Source organism: Falco biarmicus, chromosome 8 (assembly GCF_023638135.1).
Source record: "Falco biarmicus isolate bFalBia1 chromosome 8, bFalBia1.pri, whole genome shotgun sequence".
Taxonomy (NCBI): domain Eukaryota; kingdom Metazoa; phylum Chordata; class Aves; order Falconiformes; family Falconidae; genus Falco; species Falco biarmicus.
In genome coordinates, this window is record NC_079295.1 from 21,487,538 (window position 1) to 21,502,004 (window position 14,467).

General features: G+C 37.4%; 1 protein-coding gene across 2 annotated transcripts in view; it reads left to right on the forward strand.

The window, feature by feature from the left end:
• SLC25A12 (solute carrier family 25 member 12) overlaps positions 1 to 14,467 on the forward strand; it is a 51,802-nt gene that overhangs the window by 20,114 nt on the left and 17,221 nt on the right. For both annotated transcript variants that reach the window (XM_056348898.1, XM_056348899.1), the window contains exons 5-11: positions 256 to 395; positions 3,197 to 3,343; positions 4,383 to 4,521; positions 5,861 to 5,954; positions 6,577 to 6,661; positions 12,915 to 12,999; positions 13,460 to 13,618. In XM_056348898.1, the coding sequence (XP_056204873.1) occupies positions 256 to 395; positions 3,197 to 3,343; positions 4,383 to 4,521; positions 5,861 to 5,954; positions 6,577 to 6,661; positions 12,915 to 12,999; positions 13,460 to 13,618 (849 nt within the window). The remainder of the gene's footprint in view (positions 1 to 255; positions 396 to 3,196; positions 3,344 to 4,382; positions 4,522 to 5,860; positions 5,955 to 6,576; positions 6,662 to 12,914; positions 13,000 to 13,459; positions 13,619 to 14,467) is intronic.

Consider the following 14,467-nt stretch of genomic DNA (forward strand, 5'->3'; position numbering starts at 1 on the left):
GAGGGAAATTGCTTCTTAATTAAAACTAAATAAAACACGCACTCGAAGGTTTTATGCAGTAATACAAAAAGTATCACGTCGTGTCGCAAATGTGTTCTTACACAGCTCTGTAAAGGTTTCGTTAGCAATTATTCTTAACAAACTAAACCACTTCTTAAACAGCTGTTTAAAACATAATTTGTTTGTATCCTTCCTGGAACATTTGTAGATTTACTGTATCCCAAAGCTCACTTGTTCTTTTTCCCTCCCCCAAAGCAAATGTCAAAGAAATATTTGAACAATCTATTATTCATCACCAAATCCCTTTCAACTGGGACTGTGAGTTCATTCGACTGCATTTTGGACATAACAGGAAGAAGCATCTTAACTATTCAGAGTTCACTCAGTTTCTTCAGGTCAGTTATTAACCTTCTTCCAAAGTAGAACTGAAATTCTTTTAAATTTCTAATAATAACCTAATACCATTGTAAATTTCGAGTTTATTCTGGTAGTGATAATCATTATCTGATACTAACTCTGACAGTTCTAATGAACTGTTAGTTCTCCATACCAGTTCTGTAAGCAGTGTGTACTTGGTGTGCTTTAACTTGAATACCATCCTATAAAAGAATGGGACCAAATATACTGTTTATGAAATTAACCGTTTTACTGATTGTTGTTAATCTGGATTGAGGGTCTGTTTTTTCTGTCATTGGAATTTAATAGCAAAACTAACCTCTACCAGAGAAACATAACATCCTTAATATAATTGGTTGTTATTAACCATATAACCTCCCACATAAAGGTTTTAGCTTTTTCAGCATTTCTTTTAGTTTTATAAACATTATCCTAATGATTACCGGTTTTTTTGTTTTTTTTTTTTTTTTCCTTTCACTGGCATGCATGCCACCGCACATAGATTCAGAGTTTGGTCTTAAATGCAGCCAGCTTCACAGGAGGCAAACCTGCTTTCCTGAGATGTTGCTGAAGCACCCTCTAGGGATCAGGCTTTAAAGGATTTCACTCATAGAACTGGACTTTGTGCTGAGCCAAAAAGTTGCAGTAAAAACATACTAGGAATTTAACGTTATACTAGAAGGAAGTAAAGGGAGACATCAGTTATAAAGGATGGAGAAGGAGGAAAGCAGGAGAAAGGTACATAAAAATTCACGAAAAAGGAGTTAGCAGAATTGTAGGTAATTGCATAAATTCTGAATTCCATGAATTAACATGCAGTGATCATGTTATAATTTAACGGTTTTTTCTGTCCGGTAGACCTGGATAAATACAGGTGTTGCACTTCCAGAGCTGGCCTTTGGTACAAAACAGTTTTGGGCACATGTCTTAAAAGTAGGGACTAATCGATGTGCTTTGATATAATCTGTTATTATTGTCCAGGATAAAAATAGATCATAGAATCACAGAATGGTTGGGGTTGGAAGGGACCTCTAAAGGCCATGTAGTCCAGCCCCCCCTGCGATGAGCAGGGACACCTTCCATTAAATCAGGTTGCTCAGAGCCCTGTCCAGCCTGACCTTGAATGTTTCCAGGGATGAGGAATATACCACCTCTCTGGGCAACCTGTTCCAGTGTTTCACTACCCTAATTATAAAAAAATTACTCCTTTTGGCAAGTCTGAATCTGCCCTCTTTTAGTTTAAAGTCATTACCCCTTGTCCTGTTGCAGCAGGCCCCACTAAAAAGCCTGTCCCCACCTTTTCTTATAAGCCTCCTTCAAGTGTTGAAAAGATGCAGTAAGGTCTCCCGGGAGATTTCTCCAGGCTGAACAACCCCAGCTTTCCCAGCCTCTGTCTTCACAGGAGAGGTGCTCCCTGCTGATCATTCTGTGGCCCACCTCTGGAACTACTCTGACAGCTCCATGTCTTTCTTGTGCTGAGCTGTATCTAGATCAAGAGCAGATGTAGAAAAACATACCTAACTAATGGGATCTGAAGCCTGTGTTGTAGATTGAAATACTGGAGTTTGGCACAGTCTTTCAAGGCTGTGGTATAACTCGATGTTACTTTCAGGAGTAAACTGTGTCCTACATTTGATACTGCGTTATTTTAAGTATCCCAGGCACAAACTTGGGACACTAGTGTAGAAGCAAAACATATTGCTGGTGAGAAGAATCTTTCTGCTGGGAACCCAGAGCAAAGTGGTAAATTTCTGTTCTGTTTTTGTGTTTATTGTTCCAGGATACTGTCATGTAAGATACAGTAACCTCTTACTGCCATAATATAATAAAAATCCTTAGTAGGGAAAGGTAGTGTGGGCTGCAGTAATTTCAACATGTGCACAAATCGGATATTGTTGTCCCTCCTTTCAGATCAGGTTGTTTTTCTTATTTGGTCTAACAGCATCTTGTGGGGTTTGGGACTTGTATCAGAGCAGGTTTGTTGCACCTTAATCTAGAAAACCTTCATCTTGAGGTTATAAGAGTTGAGAAATTACTGTAAAGGTGATATAAGCTAGATAGTTTGCCCTCTTCTTACTGTCTGTCAGAACATGGTTATTATTTTAGCTGCTTCTAGAGTTCTGAATGACAGCTGAATCTGCTTTATTGTGTGCTTGAATAGAAGGAAACAACTTTTTCTGGACATAGAATTTACAACCATCGTTATTATCTTGGGGTTAGGTTACTGCAGTGTGCTTTATATGAAGGTTTTTACAGATTGTATAGGAGTTTTGAAATGCCTGAAATGAGTGACCATTTCTGACATTATGGGAGGTAGCTGTTGGGGGCAATCTAAATCTATATTATGTAATTTTCACTGTCCTCCTGTTTATTTTCAATGAGTTAGTTTATAACAGTCCAGTCATATTTCATCTTGGATGTGTAAGAGATCAGCTCACTTTGAGTCTTTAAGATCAATATCAGAAGTTTCTCTAGCAGTTAAGTATTTAATAAAGGAATAGATAGTAGACAGGACATGGGTACGTGAAGTTTATTTCTCAGATCATTTGGTAAAAGTGCATATTTCCATACAGTTGAATTGAGGCTTTTCTTTGACAGAGGAATGAATCTGTGGATAGAATCGGTATGCAGCTTCGTGTTTTATTTGAGCTGGCCTTTAAGTTTAAATTGCAGTTGTGCTGTGGTCTGCATGCACAGCTGTATTGAGGCATGCTGTAAGAATATGAGATTAGTGAGAGCTTTTTGAACAGTGAGTTACAGAATTTGCTTCTAACCTGCCATTTCTGAATATTCATTGTAGGAGCTGCAGTCAGAACATGCAAGACAAGCCTTTGCATTGAAGGACAAAAATAAAAGTGGTATGATAACTGGTCTGGACTTCAGTGACATCATGGTTACCCTTCGCTCGCATATGCTAACTCCATTTGTGGAAGAAAATTTAGTTTCAGTAAGTGTAAAGAAAAGTCCTTGAATTTCAGCGTTTAATAGCTGTAACATTTTAAGATGTTACTACTTCTCTCCCACTTTGTCTTCTCCTACCTGTTTATCACTGCCTTAGCGCTAGAGATTATCACCTTCATAACAGAGTGGCCAGGGTGAAACATGGCAGTAGTCCTTGGCTGCAGCAGTGGAAAAGTTTGGTAGTCTGGTTAACATGCCTGAAGTGCTCTTGGAAACAGTCTGAAAGTCTGTTATGCTTTCCACTAAAGCGGGGCAAGCTGTACTTGGTGCAGGAAAAAATTAGTTTGGGAAAAAAGCATCTAATTTTCATAGTTTAATATGTGACAGATCTCAAAAGGTAGTGACTACTTAGTTTTGTCCTTTTATATACATCTGCATTCTTTCTCAGATCAGAATTTGGAAAATCAGTATGTAGATTGTAGTGGTAGGATGGTTACAGCTGTGGTAGTCTGGCAAGATCTGTAGGTGAAGTAATGATATAAAAGTTATAAACTAGAAGTATATAGTATAAAATGTATATAAGAATGAAAGTTATATAAAATATAAAGCAGAAACTTTTGTCATGCTATTTTACCTATAAATCTTGCCTTGCCTAACTAATAAGGCATACTATCTTCCATAAAATTTGTAGTACCTAATTTAGAGTTTGAAATAAATGGTCAGTGCTGTATGAAATGCAAGAAGTCAGTGCCTTTAAAGTAGCATTTACATGCATTTCTCTATTAGAAACAGAGTATTGGAAAAATACTCAGTTGACGCATTTAGTGTGTGTATCAGATAAATTGAATAATAATCTACTTACATGATTATTTCCAGATAGTTTCCTAATGTTTGATTTTTACCAAAAAATATTATCCTGTCTAATAATTCTCCCTTCATGTTTCTATTAAAAATACCTTTAAATTACAGGAATAGAAAGATCTTTAATTCTTTCCTTATTTGCCCAAATGGATGTTTCTGTAATTTGTAATAAGATGTTGTAATAGGGCTTAAGGCACTTAACTGCATTCATTTAATTTTTAAAGGTAGCTGGTGGAACTGTTTCACATCAGGTCAGCTTCTCCTATTTCAATGCATTTAATGCCCTTTTGAATAACATGGATCTTGTTAGGAAGATATACAGTAATATAGCAGGTACAAGAAAAGATGTTGAAGTCACAAAAGGTAAAGTATATTTCCTACATTTTATTATTTTTTTTAGTTCTGTCCAGTTTGTAATCTGGTGTTGCATATGTGTTGGGGCAAGTCAGAAGCTGCAGTAGTATGCAAGGTTAGGGCCACTGTGAAAGTGTTTAAAGGGTGATTTTCATCCTCACTGGTAAGTAATGATTTTCAGCTAGCTCATTAAGGAGAAGAACTGGGATTCTGGCAAGAGCTGTGTTGGCCTTATTAGTTTGAATGGATAACTGCAATTCAGTATATTACTGAGAAGTTTACAGCTCCTTGAAAGGGATGCATGGTTGCTTAGAGATAGGAAGTTCCTAGGGAATGTGATAGAATGGGTTAATTTCAAAATCCATCATCAGTAATCTCCACATTTCAGCTCTAATTACTTTATCCATGATTAAATCCTTTTTAGAAAATTTGTAATAGTTTGTAACTTCTTAGTGCTTACTTATCTGAGTGGTTTTATATATGGTTTATGTCTGTTAGGACATAGCTGATCCCTGTGCATACGAAAGTTTGCCATATTTCAGTCTTGCCACAGGCATGCGTGGATTGCTTCTGTAGTGATTTTATGACAGATTTTATCACCAATTTTATTACCTGTATGTATGGGACCAGCCAAGCCTATGTGTGGTAAAAAGCATGCAAAGTTTCTTACCCCCTGGCTTCTTTATTTGGCTAAACTTCATGTGCTCTGCATACCTTTGACTCTAAAGGTAAGCATAAAATGCCTGTCCTTATCCTCCAAATTGTGCTAACAAGTTGCCTAGCAGTGTTTATTGGTACAGATGCATAAATACATCTAGCTTGGATGTGTGTTGTGAAAAAAAGCTACTGTGTTTTCACTGCTCAGACTTGTTTATTTTAAGTTGCCAGTTATGTTATGAACATGTCATATAATTTGGCTAGATGAATACCTAAGCTTGGGGTCATTCTGAGCTAGCAGAGAAAGAAATCTGCACATGATAGCAATAGATGAGTCAGTTGCCCTTAAAGCTGTGAATAATGGACCGTTACTCTGTTCTGTTCTGTTTTGCAGAACTTCAGAAACAAGAATCACAAGTTGTGGGTGTGGTTTTATTAAGCTTGATAATAGGAGGATTTTTGTTGATTTTGAAATCTTGCTGTAAATCAGCTGTGAAGTCAGACTTGCTCTGCGTTGCAAAGGCCTGTTTTGAGATAGATGTTCTAAAGATATCTTTTCCCTTTGCATTATGGATTTTGCTTCTTGGTGATAGATTTTATTTTTATGATATTAAAGTTACTTGTGAGCATTTAAAGAGGAAATTTGACAAATAACACAATTGCTTTATTTCTCTTTCCCTTTTAAATCCAGAGGAATTTGCCCACTCTGCAATCCACTTTGGACAAGTTACACCACTGGAAATAGATATTCTCTACCAACTTGCAGATTTATACAATGTTACTGGGTAACATAATGATTAATTTTATAATTTTACAATCATTATTTTGCTATTTTCTCTGTGAAAACTACTAATTTTCATCTTAATTTTAAGAAAATTTTTGTTCCATTTTATTCCATTACAGTAATTTATTCAATGTAACTTAGCTTTGCTGTATGCATGGGTTTTGTAAGTGAATTGTGTATATCAAGTGTATTGTAGGTATACATATAAAATAGAAACATACATTGCAGTAGTCCCAAAAGGCTGCAATACACTGGTATTATTAACACTTGTATTGATGATGCTTTGCATAGGTCTTTAACACATGTGAAATCTTAGGTAGGAATTACTTAGAAATTATTTAATTGATTTATTATATCTCTTATTACTAGTAATCAAGAACTTGCTTCTGAATAATCCAAGCTCCCTTTATCTCCGTTTGCAAGCCACAAGAAGAGAAAGCCCTTCTAACTCTAAGCATTCTTTATTGCAGCGTAGCAGACTTCTTAGATGTGCATTCAAATATGGCAGGTGTTTTTTTTTTTAAACTCAGGATGTATTCTGTGGGATGTGGCCAGGAATACTGTATTGAATATGCTTGATGTTTTATCTAACAGTAATTTGCTTCTCTCCGCCTTGTGTAAAGGCGCTTAACTTTGGCAGATATTGAGAGAATAGCACCGTTGGCTGAAGGTGCATTACCTTACAACTTGGCAGAACTCCAGAGGCAGGTAGGTAGAAGCAGGATAAAATTGTTGAAATGAATGTTTACATGTATTTGCATATGAAAAATACACTTTAAACAGGTTCCTAACAAGTGCAACTTGCTGTATGTGTAGCTATAAGGGTAGAAGCGGGGCCAACTATTGTGTCTAAACAAGATGTTAGGTGTCCTATTGAAGGATGGTCTGTTTAAGAGATGAGCAGGTATAGATACTTGGATTCCTTACTGTGAATATATTTATTCACTCCTGAAAATGCATTTTACTTCACTAAGTAACTCTGTAACTACAAAACTATTTTTAGATATTGTGGTGGGTTGACCCTGGCTGGATGCCAGGTGCCCACCAAAGCTGCTTTATCGCTCCCCTCCTCAGCTGGGTAGGGGAGAGAAAATATAACAAGAGGCTTTGTGGGTCGAGATAAGCACAGGGAGATGACTCAGCAGTTACCATCACTGGCAAAACAGACTCAACTTGGGGAAATTAGTTTAATTTATTACCAGTCAAAATCAGAGTAGGATAAAAAGAAAATAAACCCTAAACCTTAAAAGACCTCCCCCGCTGCTTCTTCCCAGGCTCAACTTCACTCCTGATTTCTCTGCCTCCTCCCCCCAGCAGCACAAGGGGATGAGGAATGGGGCTGTGGTCAGTTCATCAGGGAGGGCTCCTCACACTCCTCTCCTGCTCCAGTGTGGGGTCCCTCCTGTGGGAAATAGTTCTCCATGAACTTCTCCAATGTGACTTCTTCCCATGGGCTGCATCATGAGCTGCTCCAGCCTGGGTCCCTTCCATGGGTGCAGTCATTCAGGAACAGACTGCTCCAGCGTGGGTCCCCCATGGCGTCACAGGTCCTGCCAGCAACCCTGCTGCAGCGTGGGCTTCCCAGGAGGTCACAGCCTCCTTCAGGCATCCACCTGCTCTGGCTTGAGGTTCTCAATGGGCTGCAGGTGGATATCTGCTCCACCATGGACCTTGATGGGCTGCAGGGGCACAGCCTGCCTCACCATGGTCTTCACCAGGGGCTGCCGGGTAAGCTCTGCTCTGGTGCCTGGAGCCCCTCCTGCTCCTCCTCCTGCACTGATCTTGGGTGTCTGCAGAGTTGCTGCTCTCCCATAGTCTCACTCCTCTCTCCAGCTGCAACTGCTGTTGCACAGCAACTCTTTTTTCACCCCCTTAAATATGCTGTCCCAGAGGTGCTACTACTGTTGCTGAAGGACTCAGCCTCAGCCAGTGCAGGTCTGTCTTGGAGCCAGCTTGGAGACACTGGGGAAGCTTCTGGCATCGTCTCACAGAAGCCGCCCCTGTAGCCAGCGCCTGCAACAAAAACCTTGCCATGCAAACCCGATACAGATAGTAAAAAATATGACTCTTAAATGCAAGTCTTACAAATGTGTTCTTTTTTTAAAAAAGGCATGAATGATTGGCGTAACCGTTTATCTAAAGTGATCACTAAATTGTGCAGTAGTTGTTGGCTATCTGACCTAGGCAGTAGAACGGGAATTCAGATTTGTTGGGACTGATGAAAAATATTGGTGTAGAATGTTAACCCTCTATTTCACCAGACCTTTATTTTACATTCATGTTTGCTAGCTTTGCTTTTATCATAGTTGCCTTATTAAACATACACATGTATAGTACAGCATAAGACTCCCAGCCCATGCGGTAGGATTTTGAATGTAAGTTGTTTCTTACTGCAGTGACTCTTTGTACAACTGTAAGAACTATAAGATTTAGGACCAAATATTATGCATGTGTTTAGCTTATATTTAGACTTTCCACCACAGTTAACTGGGTACCGTACTGTTCACCTCCAGCAGTGTATCTTTCAAGTTTGTGTTGAAAATGCATCTAGGTTTTGGCAGCTTATCTTCATGCTATTTTTGTTTCAACATATAATCTGAGAGGTTTCCTTTTGCAGGCAGATCTGTCTAATGCTAGCTAAGCTGTGAATTAAATTTTACCTTAACCTTCATCTAAGTTTGAATCTGAAGTGCTGTTGATATTAAAGCTTGCAATATAATGGGGCATCTGCTGTGCTGCTAATAGAAATATTCTATTCTAGTCCATTCCATTGCAGAGATATTCTAGGGAAATACTTTTTTTGAAGCCTTTTGTAGATGACTGCTCTCACAAGAGTAGTTCAGGGGGAATTAACTCAACTGTTAATAATGTAAAGATAATAATGCGCTCAAGAAAATCCTTGAAACAGTTACACAGCAGATTCAGAAGAGAAGATGTGCATACATACCACGAATTACATGGTTGCGTAATCATAAAATATATAGACTGGTTGCACATCAGTGTTTATTATGCAAAACAAAACCCCAGGATCTGATCTTGAAAGTTTCTAATGCACAATCTTTTACTTATTTTTACTGCTGGAACTTAATGAGAAATGCAGTTCCACACAAAGCTGTACATTCTTGAGTAAGCTTTACAAGAAAATACAATGGTGTTCATCTGAAGCAGTGCATTTTTCTCCAAGGATGTCTCTATATCCCCTTTCCCTCTGTAATATACGAAGGGAAGTAGAATATAAGTCTTAAGATCCTGTATGAGCATATCCCATAGTTCTGATTAAATCCATCTTTGTGTGCTCCAGTAGATAAATGTAATTTTTCATCCTGAAGGTTCACATTTTCTTACAATGTCTGAACAGCTCCAGTTCTCTCTCAGTCTGTGCTAAGGGTTTATGGGGTGCCTACCAAGACACGTGAGAGCTGTCACTGCCAAGTGGGCATAGCCTGGCTTGAGCTGGTGTCTGCTCCAGCTTCCCACACCTCGCTTGGTACACAGACAGCTGATCTTCTTAGGAATCAGCTGCTGAACGGCCACATCTTGCAGCTCAGCATTTTTGTCCATCTGATGCTGGTGATGAGTTGTGTTAAAATTCTGGTCCTGAATTGCAGTGATTCAGCAACTGATTCCCAAGTAGCTCAGCCACCTGGGCTGTTGGGGCAGGAGGACATGCAGCTGCAGCAATACCTTTGTCAGCCATTCCAAACTGTGCTGTCTCCCATACAATGGAATTGAGATTCTCTACCCTGGTGATGCCAGTGACAGATAGTTCTGCTGCAGGGTGGTCTGAGATAAAGAGACAGTGCAGTGGCAAAATCACCGGTGCCTTGTTCACCACACCAATGTTCTGTATTTGCCAGTGCAGGAAGGGTCCCAGGGCTCTATCTGAAAATGAAAGCTTTTGTTTATAAAGCCTTTTTATTTCTCAGCTTGCTTTATATGTGCTCTGCAGAAAGGTTCCTTGAAACAGTTACATCCAATACAAAGTCTAGAACACGTATTGTGACAGGGAAGTCTTGCATTAGCTCAACTGCTATGGTTGAAAAATTGTCCTATTCGGAATATAGCAAGTCTTCCGCAATGAGACTTTGAGTGTATTTTGGTTACTGTTATTACAGGTGGATTTGATCATTCAGTTCTCTTTCATACAAATTGGTCTGAAATGCAGTGTCTGGTCTGTCCTTAATGTTACCACTGTCTTGTCCTTAGGCAATTAGACATACCTGAGCCAATGAGATAAGTGTCCAAAACCTACTTAGTGGTAAGAGTCTTCCTGTGGATTCCTGATGACAAGAATGACAGAATGGATTGATGCAGAAATGTATACAATGTTTATCCAGATTAAAAAATATTTTTGATGAAGTTTTGTAATTACATGCCTAACTGCCAACTTTGGTTTTAATGAAATCAATGTGTTTGTACTCACCTTTCTGAGTAGACACAATACTGACTTGTTTTGTTTGACACTTCAGAATTACCTTTGTAGCTTGGCATTGTTAGAAAATGAGCTCAGATAAGTGTCATGCATCACTAGAACAGAATATACTCTTTTCACGCTCTTGGAGTAATATATTGTATTTTCATCCTAGTCTACATTCTGTATTGAGAGGACAGCAAAAAGGAAAATAACCTAGTGTTCTTTGATTTATAAGGAGAAGTCTTTTACTAGATCTTATCCTAAGTGAACCTTATGTTACTTATTTAATTGTATTGACAAAATGGAAGATATCCCTTTGTGGAAAACAGAGATGTCATCTTAGCGAGGTTCTACTGTCCCTGGAAAATGAAACTAAGTCTGTAATAACTTTTATATGATTTTAAAATTCCTTGTTAAAGGAAAATTAAATTTTTACCTAAATTCACTCTATGTAGATTTGGTGGAAATGGAAATTAGCCTGCTTTCAACCATGTTTACTTTATTGTCAATTTTTTTCATTGTGTAAGATTTTCTTAAAGCCTAGCAGCTGAATTATCCTATGGGGATGACAGCTACAGTAATTTTCTGTTTATAAATATTCATGACTTGAAAGCTATAGCATTAATTACATTCATTTACATACCCATCTGAACACACAAGTAAATTGCAAACTTTGTGAACACTTATTTAATAATATAAAATTGACATTTCCTTCAGAAAGAATTTGATTTTTAACATCCAGCTATGTATTCATTAAGATTAATGTCTGAATGTGATGATGGATTTTGCTGAGGATTGTGTGGAGCTTAGAAGAAAAAGAATAACCTTAAAACAGCTAAAAGGAAGCAGGTGTGCTAAAACAGGAGAGAAATTTTGTGGAATGAAGAACCAGTCCTGCATCTAAGCCTTTTTGGGGTATTAGTATTGCACATGTCTTTTATTTACATGAATCAAAAGAAATCGCTCTGTATGTTCAAATTTATTTCTGTGGCTATTTTGTTTCTATTGTGATATATTTTTGGGGTTTTTTTTTAGATAGGAAAGTTTAGTATTTTGAGAATAGTGAGGACATTCTTCAGATTTATTGCTGCTATTTGTTTGTAAGGACAGTATGTTTGATTTATGCTTTTTTGTGCTAGTCTACATGTGCAGTTTGTAATTTTGGTGCTACCTGGAATTTCTCTGTTGTTCTCTATATTGCTGGGGGAGGAAAATACCTTGTGGAAGGAAATGGTGGTAGCTGTATCTTTTTATTTTGTGGGAAAACTGTATAAAAATATAATTCATGTTTTTTTACAGGTAATGTTTCCATCTTAGTCTCATAAGCTTTTGTCCTACAATGTGTGCGTACAGTGTAACAGTATGCAATAAAGGCAGCTTTTTGCACGTCCAATGTAATACCAGTCCAAACAGAGTAGCTTACACTGAGGTACATGCTGTCTTTCTGTGGATATTCCAGTTTTCAGAACTTGAGTAAGCTGAATGTAACGTAATTAAGTTGTATATATTAAGTAAATAACTTGGTGAGTTAGCTCTGAAATGTGCATGCAGTGATCTTTGTAAGAATTGATAATGTGCATCAGAGCAAAGATTCCTGTAGCAGTCTGAGATCCGCATATACTCCAGCTGTGCTGTCTGGAGCACATCTGCTAGTGATACAGGGTGCTTTTAAGAAAAGTTTGTGTTTGGGAGATGGACTTTAGTATCTGCTTTAATATGGAATGTAACAGTTACTGTCTTGGCCACTTACATAGCCCAGACAAGTTATACTGCATAGAAAAAATCTTCTTTAATCCCCTTAGTTATATTTGGAAGAAAATTTGGCCCATCTTGCATACTTTATAGTGCAAGTTTGTGAACGCTTACATCTTGTTTATTAGTTACCTTGTTTCTAATAACCATCTAATAATATGATTATGAGTCGTTGCAATTATTTTCTCTGCAGACTTGTATTTATTTAGAACACATACATATATGGTGGTGTATCTTTGTATCTGAAGTTACCAACTGCCTGAAAAAGTTTTGTGGAGAACAGTTTTGGGAGTAATTGACCTTTTGCTTTTTTTGAAGATTGGAAATGTTGTATTTATGCTATGTAGTAATGTGTATATATAATCTTAAAATATATCCCATGCTGATAGATGCTGTCTGCGAGATACTGAATTGCTTTTGGGATACTGAATTTTATTTGAGCCAAAAGGGGGTTCCATGCCTTACAAATTCAAAGGCAACAGAATGGAAAGTAGCAAAGGTGATTTGAGTTTCTGTCTACTTTTGCTTGACCATAGTTGTTTCAGTTATGCTAGGAATATGCAAGGAAGAATATTTTCTGGAAGGAGTATTTGAAACATGCACTTCATTCATTTGGTGTAACGGAAGTTACATAGTAATTCTGGTTTGTTTTTTTCTCAGTTTTAACATAAAGCTACCACTTTTTATCACATTCTTTCTGTAACGCTATAGAAGTGAATTCACAGGCATCTTTGTTTTCCCATGCAGATTTTCAAGCTTCTTTTTTTTCTTTTTTCTTTTGTTTTCCTCACACAGCAATCTTTTGAAGAGTTAGGCAGGCCTGTCTGGCTCCAGGTCGCTGAGTCAGCTTACAGGTTCACTCTGGGCTCAGTTGCGGGAGGTGAGTAATATTTCTGGTTTCTGTTTTCCAGCGTGGATTAGTTGAACACTGTCTTTCCAGACTACTTGGTCTTATCTAATGTGCATTTTTTGTTATACATTGAATTGGAGGATGGAACCACTTTTGGTTGTGCCATTCTCTTTCTTTTCTTACTGCTTCTGTTCTAGTATCTCTCCACATTCCCCCGAAACTCTCCTCCAGTAACAGATTTCCTTACTGGTAATTCGGAATGGTTTTCTTTGTTTTACATACCTTGTTTTATATAATAGTGTAATCCATTCTCTTTGAGACCTTTTTCTACGCTTTCAGTATTGTCCTTTCTTTCTTCCAACATATCAAAGATCTTACCAGCTTATATATACTTTGTGTTTAAATAAACATTGTAGAAAATCGTCATAATAGTTATATATTACACCAACAATGATGTTGCAGAAATAATACTGCAGATGTTTTTTTACAGCTGTTGGTGCTACTGCGGTATATCCCATAGACCTGGTGAAAACTCGTATGCAGAATCAGCGCTCCTCTGGCTCAGTCGTAGGAGAGTTGATGTATAAAAACAGCTTTGACTGTTTTAAAAAGGTTTTGCGTTTTGAAGGCTTTTTTGGTCTTTACAGAGGTAAGCGAATAAAAAATAGATAAGTCAGGGATTTTCTGCCTTTTTTTTTTTTTTCTTAAATAACCTCAACAGCTAGTTTCTTATGGGAAAACCAGGAAACTTGATATCATGTACAATTTTACTTCTGTTATAGAGCTCAGTATGCTTCCCTTGAGCACTGTTCATCATAAAAAATTTCTCGGAAAAACTGGGCATTTTTTTGTTGTCAGTGATTTGTTCCTTGCTGGTTAGTTTTTTTAAAGTCCTAATTTCTGGGGTGTGAGTTTCGTGCACATGATTGTTATCTCACAAACTGGGGGCAAACATCCAGAGCAGATTAGTATCTAAGGAATAAAGATCTTTTTTACTGCATTATTTTTTTTAAGAGACAAAAGACAGTCATTCTGAAATGTACTTATAAATTGGATGCCAGATCTTATGCCTCATACTTTTGCAGGCAGTTGGACTTGTTTTATGATTTTACCCTGTGAAAAAGGAATTGCAACTTGCTGTTGTATTATGTTGCTCTATTTTACTTTAAAATATCAACAGTAGAACTAGTAAAAGTTGTGATTGAAAAAAATAAAAAAACTTACCTAAAATACAGGCTAAGAATTCAAAGCAACTTCTTATCAGTTATATCATACTGAAAGCTATCTCATGTCTTGTTTTAGCTTAGGAAAAGATTCTGGAAGAGTTTTTATGACATCAGTAAGGTGACTTACATTATTTCCAGAGGCTAGCCAGTCCTCTGAAATTGATATTTAGTTGAATTCTCTATTTTTAATTGTCATTCACATAACTGAATAAAGTGCAGAATTGTCATAAGCATCAGTAAGGTATTTATTAATTGACACGTTTTTTGTTTTT